Source organism: Oncorhynchus masou, chromosome 13 (assembly GCF_036934945.1).
Source record: "Oncorhynchus masou masou isolate Uvic2021 chromosome 13, UVic_Omas_1.1, whole genome shotgun sequence".
NCBI classification, from domain to species: Eukaryota; Metazoa; Chordata; class Actinopteri; order Salmoniformes; family Salmonidae; genus Oncorhynchus; species Oncorhynchus masou.
The window spans coordinates 68,170,550-68,192,975 of record NC_088224.1 but is presented as its reverse complement, the minus strand read 5'-3'; the positions used below and the strand labels follow the sequence as shown (position 1 = coordinate 68,192,975).

Below are 22,426 nucleotides of genomic sequence, written 5' to 3'. Positions count from 1 at the left end.
GAAGCCAGTGGAGAGAGCGGAGGAGCGGGGTGACGTGAGAGAACTTGGGAAGGTTGAACACCAGACGGGCTGCGGCGTTCTGGATGAGTTGTAGGGGTTTAATGGCACAGGCAGGGAGCCCAGCCAACAGCGAGTTGCAGTAATCCAGACGGGAGATGACAAGTGCCTGGATTAGGACCTGCGCCGCTTCCTGTGTGAGGCAGGGTCGTACTCTGCGGATGTTGTAGAGCATGAACCTACAGGAACGGGCCACCGCCTTGATGTTAGTTGAGAACGACAGGGTGTTGTCCAGGATCACGCCAAGGTTCTTAGCGCTCTGGGAGGAGGACACAATGGAGTTGTCAACCGTGATGGCGAGATCATGGAACGGGCAGTCCTTCCCCGGGAGGAAGAGCAGCTCTGTCTTGCCGAGGTTCAGCTTGAGGTGGTGATCCGTCATCCACACTGATATGTCTGCCAGACATGCAGAGATGCGATTCGCCACCTGGTCATCAGAAGGGGGAAAGGAGAAGATTAATTGTGTGTCGTCTGCATAGCAATGATAGGAGAGACCATGTGAGGTTATGACAGAGCCAAGTGACTTGGTGTATAGCGAGAATAGGAGAGGGCCTAGAACAGAGCCCTGGGGGACACCAGTGGTGAGAGCGCGTGGCGAGGAGACAGATTCTCGCCACGCCACCTGGTAGGAGCGACCTGTCAGGTAGGACGCAATCCAAGCGTGGGCCGCACCGGAGATGCCCAACTCGGAGAGGGTGGAGAGGAGGATCTGATGGTTCACAGTATCGAAGGCAGCCGATAGGTCTAGAAGGATGAGAGGAGAGAGAGTTAGCTTTAGCAGTGCGGAGTGCCTCCGTGATACAGAGAAGAGCAGTCTCAGTTGAATGACTGGTCTTGAAACCTGACTGATTTGGATCAAGAAGGTCATTCTGAGAGAGATAGCGGGAGAGCTGGCCAAGGACGGCACGTTCAAGAGTTTTGGAGAGAAAAGAAAGAAGGGATACTGGTCTGTAGTTGACATCGGAGGGATCGGGAGGGATCGTGTAGGTTTTTTCAGAAGGGGTGCAACTCTCGCTCTCTTGAAGACGGAAGGGACGTAGCCAGCGGTCAGGGATGAGTTGATGAGCGAGGTGAGGTAAGGGAGAAGGTCTCCGGAAATGGTCTGGAGAAGAGAGGAGGGGATAGGGTCAAGCGGGCAGGTTGTTGGGCGGCCGGCCGTCACAAGAAGCGAGATTTCATCTGGAGAGAGAGGGGAGAAAGAGGTCAGAGCACAGGGTAGGGCAGTGTGAGCAGAACCAGCGGTGTCGTTTGACTTAGCAAACGAGGATCGGATGTCGTCGACCTTCTTTTCAAAATGGTTGACGAAGTCATCTACAGAGAGGGAGGAGGGGGGGGAGGGGGAGGAGGATTCAGGAGGGAGGAGAAGGTGGCAAAGAGCTTCCTAGGGTTAGAGGCAGATGCTTGGAATTTAGAGTGGTAGAAAGTGGCTTTAGCAGCAGAGACAGAGGAGGAAAATGTAGAGAGGAGGGAGTGAAAGGATGCCAGTGAAAGGATGCCAGGTCCGCAGGGAGGCGAGTTTTCCTCCATTTCCGCTCGGCTGCCCGGAGCTCTGTTCTGTGAGCTCGCAATGAGTCGTCGAGCCACGGAGCGGGAGGGGAGGACCGAGCTGGCCTGGAGGATAGGGGACATAGAGAGTCAAAGGATGCAGAAAGGGAAGAGAGGAGGGTTGAGGAGGCAGAATCAGGAGATAGGTTGGAGAAGGTATGAGCAGAGGGAAGAGATGATAGGATGGAAGAGGAGAGAGTAGCGGGGGAGAGAGAGCGAAGGTTGGGACGGCGCGATATCATCCGAGTAGGGGCAGTGTGGGAAGTGTTGGATGAGAGCGAGAGGGAAAAGGATACAAGGTAGTGGTCGGAGACTTGGAGGGGAGTTGCAATGAGGTTAGTGGAAGAACAGCATCTAGTAAAGATGAGGTCGAGCGTATTGCCTGCCGTGTGAGTATGGGGGAAGGTGAGAGGGTGAGGTCAAAAGAGGAGAGGAGTGGAAAGAAGGAGGCAGAGAGGAATAAGTCAAAGGTAAACGTGGGGAGGTTAAAGTCTCCCAGGACTGTGAGAGGTGAGCCGTCCTCAGGAAAGGAGCTTATCAAGGCATCAAGCTCATTGATGAACTCTCCGAGGGAACCTGGAGGGCGATAAATGATAAGGATGTTAAGCTTGAAAGGGCTGATAACTGTGACAGCATGGAATTCAAAGGAGGCGATAGACAGATGGGTAAGAGGAGAAAGAGAGAATGACCACTTGGGAGAGATGAGGATCCCGGTGCCACCACCCCGCTGACCAGAAGCTCTCGGGGTGTGCGAGAACACGTGGGCGGACGAAGAGAGAGCAGTAGGAGTAGCAGTGTTATCTGTGGTGATCCATGTTTCCATCAGTGCCAAGAAGTCGAGGGACTGGAGGGAGGCATAGGCTGAGATGAACTCTGCCTTGTTGGCCGCAGATCGGCAGTTCCAGAGGCTACCGGAGACCTGGAACTCCACGTGGGTCGTGCGCGCTGGGACCACCAGATTAGGGTGGCCACGCGGTGTGGAGCGTTTGTATGGTCTGTGCAGAGAGGAGAGAACAGGGATAGATAGACACATAGTTGACAGGCTACAGAAGAGGCTACGCTAATGCAAAGGAGATTGGAATGACAAGTGGACTACACGTCTCGAATGTTCAGAAAGTTAAGCTTACGTAGCAAGAATCTTATTGACTAAAATGATTGAAATGATACAGTACTGCTGGAGTAGGCTAGCTGGCAGTGGCTGCGTTGTTGACTTTGTAGGCTAGCTGGCAGTGGCTGCGATGTTGACACTACACTAATCAAGTCGTTCCGTCGAGTGTAATAGTTTCTACAGTGCTGCTATTCGGGGGCTAGCTGGCTAGCTAGCAGTGTTGATTGCGTAACGTTACGTTAAAAGAACGACAATAGCTGGCTAGCTAACCTAGAAAATCGCTCTAGACTACACAATTGTCTTAGATACAAAGACGGCTATGTAGCTAGCTAGCTACGATCAAACAAATCAAACCGTTGTACTGTAATAGTTTCTACAGTGCTGCTTTTCGGGGGCTAGCTGGCTAGCTAGCAGTGTTGATTGTGTTACGTTACGTTAAAAGAACGACAATAGCTGGCTAGCTAACCTAGAAAATCGCTCTAGACTACACAATTGTCTTAGATACAAAGACGGCAATGTAGCTAGCTAGCTACGATCAAACAAATCAAACCGTTGTACTGTAATGAAGTGAAATGAAAATGTGATACTACCTGTGGAGCGAAGCGGAAGTTAGTTGAAGTTCTATTCGGTAGAGGTTGGCTAGCTGTTGGCTAGCTAGCTAGCAGCATCTCCTACGTTAAGGACGACAAATAGCTGGCTAGCTAACCTCGGTAAATTAAGATAATCACTCTAAGTCTACACACTCTAAACTACACAATTATCTTGGATACGAAGACAGCAAAGACAACTATGTAGCTAGCTAACACTTCACTAATCGAGTCGTTCAGTTGAGTGTAATAGTTTCTACAGTGCTGGTGGACAGTGGACGTTAGCTAGCTGCTTAGCTAGCTGCTGGGCAGATAGCAGTGTAGACTACGTTAGGACGACGAAATACGATAATTACGCAATTATCTTTGATACAAAGACGGCTATGTAGCTAGCTAAGAAGAAATTGCTAAGATTAGACAAATCAAACCGTTGTACTATAATGAAATGTAATGAAAAATGTAATGAAAAGTTATACTACCTGCGGACCGAAGTGTAGATGCGACCGCTCGCTCCAACCCGGAACCGGAAGACCATCAATTTCAGGACACACTAGTGACTTTAATGATGTAATTCATTTAAATAATAAAACAAAATTCAAATGAACAAATCCCCCTTGTCATTTTACATTTATTTTGGGACATGGCCTATTTTGTTAAAATTTGTTAAGCCGTGTAATATATCAGAAATTGTGTAATAGCATTATTTTCCCCCTAAAATATTTGAAATAAATACAGTTTATATGGGTAGAAGACTTGAAAAATTAAAGGACAGTGCACACTCTCGGAGCTCAGCTGCAATAATTTAATAACCTAATAACCAACGTTTCGACAGACAAGCTGTCTTCATCAGGATATAATGACAAACACTGCGGGGTGACTAGTTTATATAGTATCAAAGGACACACACAGGTGTCTGTAATCATGGCCGGGTGTGGCCTAATATCATTGGTTAATTCTCAGATATAAAAAATAACATACCAAAAACATGAAGGGATAGCATACGATCATAGATACAATTTGCCTACATAGGCCTACAAACATTTACAACAGAAAAATCACAAGAATGACTTCAGATCAAAGTCTACGTTGAGACCGAAGGGAGTAAGAGTCTTTAAATTAATTAATTAAAGATCCAGGCAGCCTCTAGTTTTAACAATAAATTGTCGAGGTCACCCCCAGCCTCTCGTTCTCTTAGGGAGGATGACATGTTCGATGTCGATATAATTTAGGGACGAAATCGAGTGGTTTGCTTCCAAAAAGTTAGCCGCTACTGGTAAATCGATGCACCTAATGGTGCTACGATGCACGAGATTCGTACTTTTAATTTGCGCTTTGTTTGACCCACATCATTTTTACCACAAGCACAATTTATAAGATAAATAACTGCCTTAGTGGAGCACGTGATAACACCTTTGATAGGGATATGTTTCCCTGTTCGGGGGTGTTTAAAGGATCTACATTTATAAGTGCCATTGCATTGAGCACAGCCATTACACTTGTGGTTTCCATCCAGTAGGGGCGCAAATAGACGTTGTACAGGGTTGTTTTGAATTTTCTCAATGTCAGTATTAATCTGGCCATCTTTGTACCCTCGCTCCTTTAATTTTCTTTGCGTCTCAGCCATGTTTCTTTCTAAATTTGCTTTTTTTATTATTCGACAGAATTGGCTGTATGGCAAACTGTTTTTCAAGTGAAGTGGGTGACAACTATCAGCCCTCAACAAACTGTAACGATCAGTAGGTTTCCTGTAAAAATCAGTGTATAGAACATTATCCTCACAGAAGATCAAGGAAACTGATTTGACGTGTCAGATTGCAAAGTAAATCTCAGATGCTCAGAACAAGAGTTAAGAAAAGTATGGAACGCCTGGATCTGTTTTGCATCACCCCTCCATAAAACAAAAATGTCATCAATATACCTTTACCAAATAATGATGTTAGGCAAGAAAACATTTGAGAGGATTCAACATGGATTGTTTCTCCATGTAACCCACATACACATTAGTATAGTTAGGAGCCATGGGGGATCCCATAGCATTACCCTTCGTCTGAATAAAGAAATCATTTAGAAACATTAAGTAGTTGTGTGTGTGAGTACTATTTCAGACAATGTTATAATGCATGCACTGGAAAGTAGTTCATTAGGGTCACGTGCAGAAGAAAATGTTCTATAGCTTCAATACCGCCCTCGTGTGGAATATTCTGTATAACGACTCAACATCAAAAGTAACTAACAAGGTATTCTCAGGGAGAGGATCGAGAGATTCAATTATAGAGATCATACTGCTGGTGTCCTTTACAACAATGGGGCGCCCTGGAGATTTTGTAACGTTTTTGTGTAATTACGGCAAAGTATAAAAGTAGGCATTTTAAGGTATTGAATAGCCAAAAGGTCGTGTTATTTTTTGGTTATCTGACCAGAACTTAAATAACCATCTAGGACAGTAAAGATAGTGTTCTGAAATTGGTCCCTTAATTTGTTCAATGCACTTTGCTTAGCGCGTAGTTAGAACGCAAGAATGCTTCTTTTTGCGAGACTGTCCTTTTACAAGAAATTGGTTTCTTGTGAAAAGTGTTGTCAAACAGTTGTCTATGACACTCATTTACTTAAACAGTCCTATCCATGAGCACAACCGACCCACCCTTATCAGTAGGGCGGGTAAGGACTGACGTATCGGATTGTACAACCGACCCACCCTTATCAGCAGGGCGGGTAAGGACTGACGTATCGGATTGTACAACCGACCCACCCTTATCAGCAGGGCGGGTAAGGACTGACGTATCGGATTGTACAACCAACCCACCCTTATCAGTAGGGCGGGTAAGGACTGACGTATCGGATTGTAAATCAAGCAAAGCTTGTTTTTCATCCTTAGGTCAATTATGGAAAGATATGTACTCCTGTTTGTTCTTAAGGAGATGAACGATCTCTTTTTCAACAAGTCTGCAATATGTCTCAATAGAGTGATTGCGATTTAATGGAGGTACAAAATAACTCTTTACGTCTAAAAGGAGTCGGAATATGTGCAGGTCAGCAACCTACGTGTTCAGTAGAAATATCACGATTCTGGGAGCTAAAGTATTCCCTTGAACGGATGTTTCTAAAATAAAACTTAAACATGTCTACCTTAACATCGAAATCGTTTTACTGAGTTCTAGGCACAAAAGATGACCCTCTATTAAGCAAGGAGATATGGGCAGGGCTCAATACCTTGCTTGATCAATTGAAGACACTCAGTCCCGTGGGGTCTGGGACCGTGTGAACGGTTCCCTCTGCCTCTGGTAGTCGTTTCTTCTTACCCCGTCGGGTGCGGCATCTCGTCGGTGCGCATGTCCGAGGCTCCCTCCCCGCTTCCGTCGGCCAAGTCTCTCGTTGGATAAAAAAAAACTGGCACTGGAAGCAGATGAGGCGCTGGTTGTAGGTCAGTCGGGGGTGGATAGAATGTAAGCGGCCTCCCTCCTGCGTCTGTCATGGAGAAGAGGACCTCTTTTATCAGGGTTTCTCCAGGAGTAGACTTTGTCCTCGGCCTTGTCTTTTTTGCTTTGGTTGAATTTCTTTATTTTAAGTTCCTTTATTACATTAGACAACTTGTCCTGGAGCGCTTGGTTAGTTTATAAATTAATTGAATATGCCAGTCCATTTCAATAAAATCTTTTTTCAACTGGTCAACAAATAATGTCATTAAATCAATCGAGCATTTGTTCAGGATGGCACACCAGCGCTCACAGAAATAATCTGCGCTGTCCCAGTGATGGTTCTTTTTGCCACCTGAGTCCGGGTGGAATAATACCTTGACGCACATAATCACTAAGATTGACTATATGTAGATGCATTCTCCCCTGGCTCATAGCTAAATTTAACAGTTCTTTCGAGAGATCATAATTACCCCCGGAATCCGATACAATTATTTTATCACGTTCGCTTTGGCTATATTCAAAGTAATCTTGTTTGGGTCTTTGACCAGTGTCAGGAAAAAATATATAATTCGGCATCGTTTAATTAAGAGCTTTTTTGTCGGTAGGGTGCTGTCTACTGGGTAACAGATTAATCTAGAGGCGAAAGAAACACACACCAATTTACCGAGGTGGTGGCTAGCAGGGTAGAACACTTGAAACATTAAAGGAGAGCCACACACTTTAGGAGTTTAGATGCAATAATTTAATAACCTAATAACCAACGTTTCGACAGACAAGCTGTCTTCATCAGGGTATAATGACAAACACTGCTGTGGTAACTAGTTTATATAGTGTCAAAGGACACACACAGGTGTCTGTGTAACAGTATAACTTTAGACCATCCCCTCGCCCATACCCGGGCGCAAACCAGGGACCCTCTGCACACATCAACAACAGTCACCCACGAAGCATCGTTACCCATCGCTCCACAAAAGCTGCAGTCCTTGCAGAGCAAGGAGAACTACTACTTCAAGGTCTCAGAGCAAGTGGAGTCACCGATTGAAACGCTATTTAGCACGCACCACCGCTAACTAAACTAGCCGTTTCACATCCGTTACATCTGTAATCACAACCGGGGATTGGCCTGATAGCGTTGGTTAATTCTCAGATATAAAATAACATACCAAAAACATGAATGGATAGCATACGATCATTGAGTCACTGACGTGAGGGTTGGCACCCCCCTTGGGTTGTGCGTGGGGGAGATCTTTGTGGGCAATACTCAGCCTTGTCTCAGGATGGTAAGTTGGTGGTTGAAGATATCCCTCTAGTGGTGTGGGGGCTGTGCTTTGGCAAAGTGGGTGGGGTTATATCCTGCCTGTTTGGCCCTGTCGGGGTATCCTCGGATGGGGCCACAGTGTCTCCCGACCCCTCCTGTCTCAGCCTCCAGTATTTATGCTGCAGTAGTTTGTGTCGGGGGCTAGGGTCAGTCTGTTCTATCTGGAGTATTTCTCCTGTCTTTTCCAGTGTCCTGTGTGAATTTAAGTATGCTCTCTCTAATTCTCTCTTTTTCTATCTTTCTCTCTTTCTTTTGTTATTTCTCTCTCTCTGAGGACCTGAACCCTAGGACCATGCCTCAGGACTACCTGGCCTGAGGACTCCTTGCTGTCCCCAGTCCACCTGGTCGTGCTGCTGCTCCAGTTTCAACTGTTCTGCCTGCGGCTATGGAACCCTGACCTGTTCACCGGACGTGCTACCTGTCTCAGACCTGCTGTTTTCAACTCTCTAGAGACACTCTGAATCCACTATGAAAAGCCAACTGACATTTACTCCTGAGGTGCTGACCTGTTACACCCTCGACAACCACTGTGATTATTATTATTTGACCCTACTGGCCATCTATGGGGCGACAGGGTAGCCTAGTGGTTAGAGTGTTGGACTAGTAACCGGAAGGTTGCAAGTTCAAATCCCTGAGCTGACAAGGTTGTTCTGCCTCTGAACAGGCAGTTAATCCACTGTTCCTAGGCAGTCATTGAAAATAAGAATTTGTTCTTAACTGACTTGCCTAGTTAATATAAAAAATAAATACAATATTAACATTTGAACATCTTGGCCATGTTCTGTAACCCCTCATAGCCTGGTTTCTTCCTAGGTTCTGGCCTTTCTAGGGAGTTTTTCCTAGCCACCGTGCTTCTACAACTGTATTGCCTGTGACATCAGCTGATGTAAATAAATACATTTGATTGATAGATACAATTTGGCTACATGGGCCTACAAACATTTACAATAGCCTCTCGTTCTCTTAGGGAGGGTGACATGTTCGATGCCAATATAACGTAGGGACAAAATCGAGTGGTTTGCTTCCAAAAAGTGGGCCGCTACTGGGTAAATTTGTTTTATACAAATTGTCTGCATAAATAGCCTTTATAACATATGTAAACAGGCCAGAATGGTCTAAACAATATATTGGAATGCTTTGAGTGCTATTATAATCAAATCAAATTAATGTATACCGTATGATAAAATATCACCTACTTGTTGCACTTACAACTCGTCTAAATCCTATCAACTGATTTGAGCCAGTATATGGCTGTGGATTGACTGCATTCTTTTTAATGGAATGTTGGCATATTGGCTGTTAATTTGAAAAAATGTATGGAATCATTCCTCTAAAACTGGCTAGCTAGCTAACAAACATACAGTGCAGATCAATTCTTCAAATTCAGGATTTTACACAATATTTTACCACAGTACTGGCAAACCATGGTTGACAAACTCCCTGACCAAATTGGCGGACCTTTATACCATCATAAGAAGGTTCATGTCCATTTTAGTCATTCCTACGCCTGCTCAGTTGTTTGCCTACACTGTGACGCCATAGTAAGAACAGAGAAATCGACAGAACCTTCCATTTAATAAAATTATATTTAATAGAAGGATCTGGAGATCTGGAGAAATCAATTATTGTTGTCAGCTAATTGTTCAATCGTGTCTAATTTGTTTGTGCATAACAGTGTGAGCGTTTTGTAATTCAATGTGTGCATATTAGTGTGAATAATTTAATTTTATACATATATTTTTGTCACTTTCTATTAAAACTATTATTCTGATAATACCAACTGTAACTATTTGCCTATTAAAGGGGTTTATAAAGGCTGTGTTATATAGGCTATGGAAGGGTCCCAAGGCTATCCAAACGGATTACCAGCATATAGGCAGATTTTTATCAATGTCAAAATCTAGAGCACAGAATTATTATTGTTTTCCACCCACTTAATCCTTGTAGTAATGAGCATTCAATTAACCCAGGGGCTTTTCCAAGGTTTGTCGAATGTTGCCTCGGGTGATTTTGCATAATTTCTCTCCGCCTTTTAACAATCCGTTTCAAGTGTATTTGCGGAGAATACAAAATACCTACGCCTCTCCTGAAAGCTCATTGTAAATCCTGCCTTGTGACAAAACAGTGGCCTGATTAGAACTCACCGCCGATTTTTGTCTGGACTAGTGACTAGCCAATTGGGTGAAATATTTAATAGTCCATAAAACCTCAAAATGTTGCCAAAGCAGTATATGGATGGCAATATTTAAAATGCATAGTCCGTTTTTGTCAAATGAGTTCCATGATATTGCTAGCTACTTCAACAGATGAATTACCTGCCCGTGCCCCCATGCAGTGCCAGTCCAAGTAAATTAGCCCATTCGACACCAGGGCAGCATTTAAACTTGGCTTGGGTACAGTAGTGCACCCTCTGACATGACCTCAACCTCAACTCTCCATCCTCCATCGGTAGTAGGTTTCAACCTCTGAAAGAACATTAATTAAACCCAGTTTGCTCAGACATGCTGCTGAGAGAACGCGGATTGCGTGCGTGTTTTGCAAACCTTTCCATTCTAGACAAAGAAAGACGTTTGTTCCAACATTCTAATTTAGGTCACCACCAATGCCTTTTGTGGAATCTAAAAGATGTCCAATCTATTGGGTTGGAAGAATCACGCCATCCTTGTTACCATGGGAAGCGCGAGAAGAACCTCCTCCTTGCTTGCAGCGTCACCAAAGCTAAATCTCGATTTTTGGTGAAAAGGGGGACGGGGAGGTAACTTGCGGTCAACCCACGACAGAGTAGCCTAGGCTGTCAGCAGTAGTACACGCCATCCTATTAACCATATCGGGTCTGCTGTCTTTGATTATTCGCCTATAAATAAATAGAATGCGTGTAAAAGACAAAAACGCACACAAACGTTCCTTGTTGTCAATATACTTTCTTGCAGTTAATGTCTCATTTGGATTTAACAAAATTCAGGCACAGGTAGGCTGATTATTTTCATGTTGAACTGCTAGTAATTGTAGAATAGTCATGTTTTTATGATTAAGCAACAGTTTGCGCACATTCTGAAATTACCCTGTACTTACAATATCAATGGAATCTGTTGAAATAATGGAAAGTGTGTAATCGGCCACTGAAGGGGTTAATTTTATGTGTCAGACCCCTCCCATTATTGTCAGTCATCGTATTAATAATCGCACCACGAGAAGTGTCGCTATAAAGCCGGTTTTGGCGAGAACACGGGAAAGGTAGTGGTGCTGTCTCAGTGCGCGTGGTGCTGAAAGTGCCATCTGAAGTAATGTGGTCGGTATTTTTTTTCTTTCTGTCTTATCTGGACAGAAACTTTGTCAAGGGAGAATCCCCCAATTATTCCCCAGTTGCAGAGAAACAGAGTAAAGATGTGTTTTTCATGCACAACAGCACATTCTGTGCCAAAATGTCAGGCATTGGGGGAAATTATCTTTACCAAGTGTCAGACGGAATTGAGGAAGTGCGCTCTGTGCATGACACGTCGGGTAAACTGGTGGACTGCTCAGTAACCATCAACCATACGCAGGTTAAGTCATTCATGCATGTGTGCAGATTGGGAATGAAGCACCAGATAACCAACCCAGAATATATGGAGTTGAGTTTTGCAGACATGACAGAAGCCAAATACAACTGTCAAGCGTTCCAGAGGACATCAAAGTGCACGACGGTCACCGCGGAGAGGATAGCCGCACCAACAGCACAGACACCGAAGGAGACGAGAGAGAATTTTGTCCACGAGGATAACAAGCAGGACAGACGGAGATCCAAGCGAGGATTCACTTATCCTGGAACCCTGTGGTGTGGAGCTGGCAACATGGCTGATAATTACGACCATTTGGGTAGGTTGTGAACTTGCGTAAAGTTTGATGTTATTCTGTATTTTAGATGCATGATGAACTATTGACCACATTTAGTCATTCAACTGTTTCCCTGATTTCGGTGCATGTTGGTTTGTTGTTATTTTTTAATATACATTCGCCGTTTGCAGGAGAGTTCGCGGCGACTGACAGTTGTTGCCGCGTTCATGACCACTGCCCCTACGTCATCCATGCGTTTTCCTCAAAATACGGCTATACCAATTTCAAGTGGCATCCCCTTAGTCACTGTGACTGCGATAATGCGTGAGTTGCCTACATTATAGTTGAAACGCCTTTTTTTGTTTAAAAAATAGAATGTTAGGAGCAAAATGCAATGCATTTGATCCATCCGTTTAAATAATCTATAAAGAATAAATAAATAAACTACTTCATACACTTGAGTAATTATGTTAGATAGTCAGAGGCTCAAACCAATTATATGATGTACTACTACTGTCTGTCAAACCATCCAGACAGGCTACAGTAACCAGGAGGGGCTAATTTTCTCTTTGTCACACTATCTGTGCAGGTTGAAGGAGTGTCTGAGGAAAGTCAATGACACCTCCTCCAGGGTGGTTGGCCAAGCTTTCTTCAATGTCATTGAAGTGCCCTGTTTCCAGTTCATATATGAAGAGCAATGTGTGGAGCGCCACTGGTATGGCGTGTAAGTACAGTATTTACTGTAATAATGCACATGTTGTGGCAGGTGCAGCGAAATGCTTATGTTACTAGCATCGACAGTGAACTAGAATGTCTTGCAAATACAATACAAATAATTTTAAAAAATCGAACAAGAATTAACAATCCAAGCATTTTTAGTGGCTTTATAATACACTACAGGGAGCACATTTTAAACCTCTCTCCATCTCTCTTATCCACACAGGTGTAAAAAATATGACAAGCTCCCGGTTGCAGTGCCTAGAGAGTCCATCCCGTATGATTTCGGAGGTATTGACGTTATTGACGTGCTGACCGTGGCTCCTCAGAAAGAGACAAAGGAAACAGGCACAGAGCAGGACAATCCTGAAGGCACAACACAGTCCACTGTTTCTGGCTCCCAGACCACTGGCCCTGAGGAACCCTCCCTCAAGAACATGGTCACAGTCGCTGAGGACTTCATCAAATTTCTGGCCACCGTCTCCACCTCTCAGGGTTCGGCTACAGACAACACCAAAGGAGAGACACAAACCTCAGAGAAGAAGAAGAGGAAGAACACTGCAGGGAAAAATAAGAAAAATAACAAGAAAAGGAAAGGGAAAGGAAAAGGGAGAAAGAGGAAGCAGAAAATCGACTCAGTCTCAAAAGGAGCAGAGGAGTCCTACCAAGTTAGTCCTACCAAAGCAGAGGAAGTTGTCAATAAGAGTAGCTTTGTAAATGAGCCTGAGAATGATGACCAGTTGAACAGAAATGTCAACTGTTTCAGTGATGGTGAAAAAGATTGTGGAGGGAAAGAGGAGCTTTCTAATGATGTCATGAGAGATGAACCACATGTAGATGAAGAAAGTGCTGCAGATGCCTCTGACACCTCAGCCACTGCTGTCAAGATGGAGCAGACAATGCTGGAAACTCCGGCTCTGAAGGATCACACAGAAACAGCGTCTCTTTCTGCAACCACCAGCACACCCATTGTGACCACACAGAAAACCAAAAGGCAGAGGTCAAGAAAGGGGGAAGGGAGGAAAAAACAGAGCAACATAACGCCAACTGTCACCCCTAAAGGAGTTGCACGCCATACCACCATTAAACAGGACCTCCCAACAACCACAACAAAGAGCTCTGGCACCCCAACCATCCCTACCAGCACTGCCATAATCTCTGCAGATCAGCCTGCGCAACTAAAGTTAGAGAGCCACAGTGAAAAGGGACATGTTACGGTTACTGCCGGCAACCCCATTGTGACTTTTATCAAAAGCAAAAGGCACAGGTCAAAGGAGAGAGAGAAAACAAATAAATGGAGGAAAATCCCTCCCACTCTTCCCATGGTGGGGGATACTTTCCGAAACCCCACTGAAAAGGATCTTGAAGTGATCACTACTGAGAGCACAAGTGCTCCAGCCATCACCACCATCACTACTGTTCGCGTTGCAGGGCAGCCAGTGTCACACAGACCTGAAAGTCACAATGAGAAGGGATCCAATACCACTACGACTGTAGGCTCAACTTTGAGTGAGACCAAAAGGCACAGGCTGAAAGAGAGAGAGGGTAGAAAGACGAGGAGAAAAGGCATATCAACTCTTTTGGCTGAGGGCACATCTCTTCAGAATCCCACTGAAGATGCCCTTCATACAGTCACTACTGACAGCACTGTTGTACTGAACATCCCCACAACCACCCCTGTAGTCGTTGCAGAGATGCTAACGACACAGAGCATAGAGAGTCATAGTGAAAAGGGACTTCTCACCAGAACAGCCAGCGATCCCGTTATGACTGGGAGAAGACAAGGATCAAAAGAGAGGGAGGGTAGAAAGAAAAGTAAAAAAGTGACCATACCCACTGTTGTCAAGGATGAGGTTCCTATCCATAATGACAATGAAACTAAACTTGAAGAAATAATAACAGGTACAAGTCTGACACCCTCAGCGTCAGAAATCTCATTCAAAGTTGACGAAGTAGGAGAGTTCAATCTACAGGGTTCTGAGAACTACAGAGAACAGGCCCTCAGAGAACAGACCAGCACACACACTATAAGTCCAATAAAATACACTGTCCAGAAAACGGAAGAGAGAATAGGTAGAAAGAAAAGGAGAAAACCACCACAATGAGACTCATACTAACAATGTTGCTAGTATAGAATGAAAGAGTGAAATGATGTCCTAGATGACTAGTCTGGCTCTTGACTATCAGGAAAACCTGCTATGCAGACTCAGACGTATGTGTAGTATGTGTTAGTCGTCATCTTGTGTATGTTTTGTCAAATCAACATTTTATGCCACTATTCAACAGGAATTGAAACAAGTGAATGAAGAATCAGGATAATGTTTTGTATTATAGTATGTGCATTTAAACACCAATGATTAATAAAATATTGGAAAGAAGCATATATTGAGTGCAATGAATTCTAAAAGTGATGATTTCATTAATAACACATTCATTTTTTTGTGCATGTAGGCATGTACTGTACTCCCAAGACACAGCAGGGAATATTTAATATGGAAGAAATGAGGGAATTCCAAGTTCAGGGAGTTCTCAATTTCACCTGCTTACTCGTAAATGGCTTACTTTTACTTTTCTGCAAACAATTCTTGCAATATTGTATACACAGACAGGCTCCAAGCCAAGAAAGCTGAGCCTTCTTCCAGGTTTAAATACTATTTCCTTTGTTCTGTGTGGGACTTTGGACCTCTAGTCTTTTCCAATGCGATATAAGGCATTGCGATGAAAAGGGTCACATTCCTAAAAAAGGATTACGTGCTCACTATGAACTCTATTCTCCAATGAACTCTATTCTCTCCCCTAAATGAGGGCTGTAAGACCCTGTAACACTGAGGCTCAAATCCCTATGCTGATTCTTACACACTACAATTTTTACAATTTCAGTTTTTAATTTAACCTTTATTTAACTAGGCAAGTCAGTTAAGAACAGATTCTTATTTACAATGACGGTCTACCCTGGTCAAACCCAGACAATGCTGGGCCAATTGTGCGCCGCCCTATGGGACTCCCAATCACGGCCGGATGTGATACAGCCTGGAATCTAACCAGGGACTGTAGTGACACCTCTAGCACTGAGATCAGTGCCTTAGACCGCTGCGCCACGCGGGAGCCCAAATGAAGAGTTTCACAGAATGAGATTGACATGCAATACTGTTGCTTACTGTACAGACACAGATGTATAGAATAAGTTATGTAATTATGTCCAGCAGTTCATGGAAGGTGCACATGATTTTTTGGTATTTCTCACTTAAAGGATATTAACATAAACAGCTCTAGGCCCCCGAACATGCAATTCTGTTTTTTGTTTCTTGTCCGCTGTTTCTTGATATTTATTTAACTAATTTACAATAAATTGACAGGATATGTTACAGACTGAAAACATCAGCTAGGATAATAAAATCAGCAAAAAAAGAAACGTCCCCTTTTCAGGAACCTCTCAAAGAAAATTGGTAAAATTCCAAACAACTTTACAGATCTTCATTGTAAAGGGTTTAAACATGGTTTCCCATGCTTGTTCAATGAACCATAAACAATTAATGAACATGCACCTGTGGAACAGTCGTTAAGACACTAACAGCTTACAGACGGTAGGCAATTAAGGTCACAGTTATGAAAATGTAGGACACTAAAGAGGCCTTTCTACTGACTCTGAAAAACACCAAAAGAAAGATGCCCATGGTCCCTGCTCATCTGTGCCGAAAGTGCCTTAGGCATGCTGCAAGGAGGCATGAGGACTGCAGATGTGGCCAGGGCAATAAATTGCAATATCCGTACTGTGAGATGACTAAGACAGCGCTTCAGGGAGACAGGATGGACAGCTAATCGTCCTTGTAGTGGGAGACCATGTGTAACAACACCTGCACAGGATCAGTGTATCTGAACATCATACCTGCGGGACAGGTACAGGATGGCAACAACAACTGCCCGAGTTACACCAGGAACGCACAATCCCTCCATCAGTGTTCAGACTGTCCGCAATAGGGTGAGAGAGGCTGGACTGAGGGCTTGTAGGCCTGTTGTAAGGCGGGTCCTCACCAGACATCACCGGCAGCAACATCGCCTATGGGCACAAACCCACCGTCGCTGGACTAGACAGGACTGGCAAAAAAGTGTTCTTCACTGATGAGTCGCGGTTTTGTCTCACCAGGGTGATGGTTGGATTCTCATTTATTGTCGAAGGACTGAGCTTGTCGTCATTGCAGGCAATCGCAACGCTGTGCATTACAGGGAAGACATCCTCCTCCCTCATGTGGTACCCTTCCTGCAGGCTCATCCTGACATGACCCTTCAGCATGGCAATGCCACCAGCCATACTGCTCGTTCTGTGCGCGATTTCCTGCAAGACAGGAATGTCAGTGTTCTGCCATGGCCAGCTAAGAGCCCGGATCTCAATCCCATTGAGTACGTCCGCGACCTGTTGGATCAGAGGGTGAGGACTAGGGCCATTCCCCCAGAAATGTCCGGGGATTTGCAGGTGCCTTGGTGGAAGAGTGGGGTAACATCTCACAGCAAGAACTGGCAAATCTTGTGCAGTCCATGAGGAGGAGATGCACTGCAGTACTTAATGCAGTTGGTGGCCACACCAGATACTGACTTACTTTTGATTTTGACCCCCCCTTTGTTCAGGGACACATTATTCCACTTCTGTTAGTCACATGTCTGTGGAACCTGTTCAGTTTATGTCTCAGTTGTTGAATCTTATGTTCATACAAATATTTACACATGTTAAGTTTGCTGAAGATAAACGCAGTTGAGAGTAAGAGGACGTTTCTTTTTTTGCTGAGTTTAGTAAAACAGTTGGACACTTCAGTAAGCAGTGACTGGTATTCAAAGCTTAAGCTACTGATGGTGTTCCAGACTGGGACTAGACCCAAGCATTCAGACCAGCTCAGTTTGGGTGAGAACAGAGTGTTTAAGCAGTACTGGCAACGTAGTAGGCTAGTTTGATCTGAGACAAAGTATAGTAATTTCTCACCTCATACCACAGTATATTACATCAGCTGCATTGTCAGTGTTTTTCAATGGTCTTTTGAATGGAATCATATTGTATTTTGTATGGTCTGACTACTTGAGAGGAACAATTGTTCGCAGTTGGCAAAGAAACAAGAGAGTCTTCAGTATTTGACATTTTTATGAAGGAAAGGCATTCAACAATGCTAACATGCAGCTTTAATTAGTACTGCAGGCTGGCACTGATAGATCTCTTTGTTACGGACTCATTTTGTTTGTGGATTACATGAGAACATCATGAATACTAAAAATAACTGACACTGTTCTTACATGAGTTGAATTCAATTACAGGAAGTGAATTTTATAGTTTTAAAATACATTCATATGGGTTAAATACATTGAGAGAGGATAACATTTAAGTGTACTGTATATTACGGGACAGCAGCTGTAATGTGAATATGCTGATGTAGCACAGTATGCACAGACCACAACATGTTTCAGTTGGCAATGCATTTAAAAATACAAAGTAAAAAAAATAATACAGTTAGTAAAAGTGCTTGAGGTCCTATACCTATTCTGTTCAACACTTCCAAGTAATACTGTCAATGTTCTTCATTGTGTTACACTCAGAGTGGACATGAAGCCTGTATAGCTAATGTAGGCTAAAACCTATACCTAGTCAGCTCTCAGGCAATACACCAAGCAGCAACTGGATATGAATCCAGAAACTTACAAGTCATTAAAATGGCCTAAGACTCATGTGACAAAGATAAAATGGTATAGATATAATATACATGGTACTACAAATGGCCTTTTCAAACCCCTATTGAGAGATAGTTAATATTTATATAGCATATTTTATAGTAACCTCGGGTGTGATTCAGAAAGAAATAGTTTTCATTGGTTTTTGTTGCATCACATGCATTTGAAGTTAATACGCTTAAAACCTGGTTTAAACAAGGCATGCAGTTTTCATTGTTTCCAATACATTCCACTAAAATTGCAAGCGAGAAACAGTGCTACCAAAGAAGTGATAGTCAACGTTTCCAACCATCTTCTTTAGATGAATTTGAAACAAACCACTGTTATCAAATACATTATCCACGTGCAATTCAGTCATCCATGTTGGTCACCATCATCTTATCCTTCAATGTGAACAACTGAAGCAGTGAAGTGTATGCAGTAATATATAATGAGTCCAGTTCATATACAGTACAGTAGGGGTGAGTAACAGTGGGATCGGGAGAAGGAAAGTCTACTCTGGACCTAGCGATCCATCTCATCCAGCAGCGGTGTGGCGTCTCCAGCGAGGGACATGGGCGTGCTCTCGATCATGGGGCTGGGAGAAGGTCGTGGGGTCATTCTGGGCCTCGTCTTCTTGCGCTCTGCCTCTTTCTCCTGGAGCCACTGCTCGGCCATCTTGCCCCAGTCCACTGCTGTGTGGGAAGTTGCCCTGAGGGTTGGGAGCAGGGAGAAAAGGTAACTCACTATTTACTTACTCACTCACAATGTAGCAGTTGTATGCTTCCTGAACAATTAGTTATCTGCTGTTGGAAATTTCTGTAAGTACGCAGCTACATACATGGACCATAATCTCTCCATCTGAATGACCCAAATTGAAATAGTTTCTCTATTGGATAATTCTGTCTAAGAGCTAGTTTTGAGAGGTGACTTACTTTGGTGTTGGTGTCCTGTGGTGGCGGGAGGAGGATGTTGATGATGGTGTGGACGAGGAAGGGCGGTGTCCATGTCCGTGTGAGGACTGGGGAGTGTTGCTGGGGTACTGGGGAGTGGTGATAGTCTGCTGCTGGCTGGGGGTGGGGGTGGTGTATGAATAGCTGGGCGTCAGAAGGGGAGTAGCAATTGGCTGCTGAGCTGGTGTGGCAAACACCTGGGACAGAAAAAATAAAGTTGAAGGGCTCATGTTGAACAGAAATATGAAAAACGGATAGAGATGAAAGTGCAAAGTTTTTGTGATTGTGACATTCAGATATACAGAAAGTGTCTGTGTATTCCAAACGTACATGATAGGCGCTGCTGCTCCCCCCTCCGCCGCTGCTGCCACCAGTATAGCCGTACTGGCTGGATGCCCATCCGGCTGGTGTGGTGTTGGGGTTCTGGCCCTGGCCCGTTACTGCGGCAATGGCACTGAACATCTGAGAGGTCATGTTCTGAGGGAGGGCGTTCACTGCACGAGTCAGATCTGAGTGACAGACGCACAGGGCATACATAATACATCCAACTTTATACATTAGGAGAAGATTAAACAGAGAAACTGTTTCTTAAGTCCTTAAAATGCTGACGATTTCAACCTTAGGATGCATGAAATGTTAAAAACCAATTGAGGTAACATACAGTATATCATAGCCATAGAAATCCTGGGGAGTGAGTATATGTACACAATAACTGACATAGGGCCGGAACAATACCAGTATCACGATACTCGTTAGTATCGTGGCAAGGAAACAAAGCACAAAGCAGATTTAACTTCTTTAGGAAAACACCCCTAATGCTGTAAACAAACATAATTATGTTGTCATCCAGAGTCACATGTATTTATTTTTACCAAGCTATAGCACACAATACTCTACATACAGCAGGTTTTTAAATAACCAAAGAGTTTTGTTTGCTTCGTGTTTTCTTTTTTGTCATGGAAAAAATATGGCGATACTGGTATTGTCCAGGCCCTAAACTGACCTGCAATGTTAATATTGGCTGGCGTGGCATTGACGGAGGCTGGGGTTCGTGTTCTACTGCTGCTGCTGGGAGTAATCCCTGTAGGAGAAATACCAAATATCAGATAACAGAAGTGAATCTGTCATTAGAGCATGATTACCCTGGACTGTAGATTTCATTGTGTGACATTCTGTGTATGCTCTGACCTGCCACTGGCTCCTGGAAATGGTCTTTGAACCAGCGGAAGAGTCCATTGACTGTGGGAAAAATCTGGCCTCTGTATCTGAACCCCTCAGGCGTGACAGTCACAAACTCAACCCTGCATGCCAGAGAAAAGTCATGCCATTCTGATTATGACAATATAACAATGACAGTACATTGTGACATTACAACATCGCAGTATAGTACTTTATGAACACCACAGTATAGTACTTCACTGAACAGTGATAATTACTGTGGATACATGTGACAAACCCTCCTGAGCGAGAAGTAAATAAGGCTTAATGTTTATGTCCTTTCATGTCTCTAAACAAGCACCAATAATCACTCTTTCTCTTGGCAGGCAACAGTGGCAGAGACAAACAGGCGCTTTATGCTTCCCCTACTGTACTGACACACATTCTGTGTTTGGGTTTTGGGGGTGAGGCAGTTCCATTTCCAACACGAGAGCTTTTTTCTTTAGGGTGTCAATTGCACATGAAAGAAAATGAAGCCAAGTGCATCTCCAGCATTTCTATATCTATGCAACTTCATGCATTGTATGAATGTGTGTTTATTTGAATGACAAAGGCAGCGGCTAGTGTGGTTGGCAGTCCTGAGGTAACCTTGGTTTTCCGCGGGGCTGGTAACCGAGCAGAAACTTCCCTGGCAGCTCTCTACAGGCAGACACATAGTAGGGGATGAATGTAGGCTTTTCCTTCTTGCTTTTCACCAAGACCTCCTCCATTTTCTGCAATTCAAAAAACAGGGATGGCAGCTGATGATCAATCGAAGAGAATTGAAAAGGTTTCTATCCCATCTGTCTTTTGAAACTCTTATTCTCTCTCTCTCAAACACACACACACACACTGGCAGATAGGCTGATACACACATAAATACACATTCATACACAATGATACTGTGAATTGAAAGAAAGTATATCCTTGTTCCTACCTTTCGGTCTCCACCATTGCATTCTTGAAAATACTTGTGACCAAGTAGATCGCGAGCAAACGCAGCCATTGGTTGAACGTATCTGGCTGTGATTTCATCCAGATCTTCAAATTCCTGAGAAAAAGGTCAAACAACCTAGTGAAACACATTGGTTTCATGCCAAATGGCGCCCTATTCCCTAAATAGTGCACTACTTCTGTGGATTATATAGGGAAATGGTGCCATTTTAGACGCACATAATTATATTCATACAGGTATATACTGCTTCATAATGAAGAAGCCTGTGAATGGAGCTGACCTCAGTGTTGATCCACAGGGTATGTCCCAGGCTGAAGGCATTCTCCTTGCCCTCCTCTCGTACGTCAATGTGCTGGTAGATGCCATCAGCAACCTTCCAAGTAACAGTCAGGTGGTTCTCTCCCTTACTGCTGGGCCTGATGATCACATCTCCCTGGTCCATGGACTCCATCATCTTCTCTGCCTGCTTGAAGTTGATGTTATGGAACGATGGGTGGGCTATCACCCTCTTGATGTAGGCTACAGGGAGTGGAAAGATGTATTTTAGCGTTTGGTATTATATTATTAGGCCTGGTTTCCCAGACACAGATGTAGCCTAGTCCTCGACTAAAAAACACTTTAATTTGAACATTTTCAATGACCATGCATCTTATTCCAGGACGAGGCTTAATCTGTGTCTCGGAAACTAGCCCAAAATCTACTCTTACTACCATTACCAAAATCAACCAATAATAAAAGATGAATCAAGAATGTAATTTTATCCATTTATCAATTCCAGCTATGTTCTCCATCTAGAGTTGTACAGTAAGATCTCAGACAGGTTCACACTTGTTCTCTGCTGTTTCTTCTTGGCCTCCTCCTCCTGCTTCACATCCTCTGTCTCAGTGTCAAAGTCGTAGTAGGTGTCCTTGGGAAGCTTCCACTCATTGTTCTTATCCGACAGGTCTGACGTCCGACAGGTCAGATCCACACTGAGCTTCTCAATGTCAATCTTCATGATCCTGCAGTGCACTGTCATGCCCACCTACAGCAGGTTCAAGTTAAAGTGTTATGACTTTTATAAAGTGCTATA

General features: G+C 43.8%; 2 protein-coding genes across 2 annotated transcripts in view; one reads left to right on the top strand and one right to left on the bottom strand.

Annotated features, from left to right (window-relative positions):
• The first annotated feature begins 1,997 nt into the window (after positions 1-1,997).
• LOC135553409 (mucin-2-like) lies at positions 1,998-14,922 on the top strand. Its single transcript, XM_064985543.1, has 5 exons — positions 1,998-2,112; positions 11,395-11,573; positions 11,933-12,168; positions 12,434-12,568; positions 12,788-14,922. Exons 1-5 carry the CDS (start codon positions 1,998-2,000, stop codon positions 14,664-14,666), a joined length of 2,544 nt encoding a protein of 847 aa, XP_064841615.1. The 3' UTR covers positions 14,667-14,922.
• A 2,755-nt stretch (positions 14,923-17,677) lies between these two features.
• The window catches only part of LOC135552918 (transcription elongation factor SPT6-like), a 30,592-nt gene continuing 25,843 nt past the window's right edge, over positions 17,678-22,426 (bottom strand). Inside the window, exons 29-37 of the mRNA XM_064984856.1 lie at positions 22,183-22,378; positions 21,635-21,873; positions 21,337-21,450; positions 21,009-21,133; positions 20,391-20,503; positions 20,206-20,283; positions 19,533-19,711; positions 19,185-19,399; positions 17,678-18,961 (exon numbers count right to left, since the gene is read on the bottom strand). Coding sequence (XP_064840928.1) covers positions 18,775-18,961; positions 19,185-19,399; positions 19,533-19,711; positions 20,206-20,283; positions 20,391-20,503; positions 21,009-21,133; positions 21,337-21,450; positions 21,635-21,873; positions 22,183-22,378 — 1,446 coding nt within the window. The 3' untranslated portion in view covers positions 17,678-18,774. The remainder of the gene's footprint in view (positions 18,962-19,184; positions 19,400-19,532; positions 19,712-20,205; positions 20,284-20,390; positions 20,504-21,008; positions 21,134-21,336; positions 21,451-21,634; positions 21,874-22,182; positions 22,379-22,426) is intronic.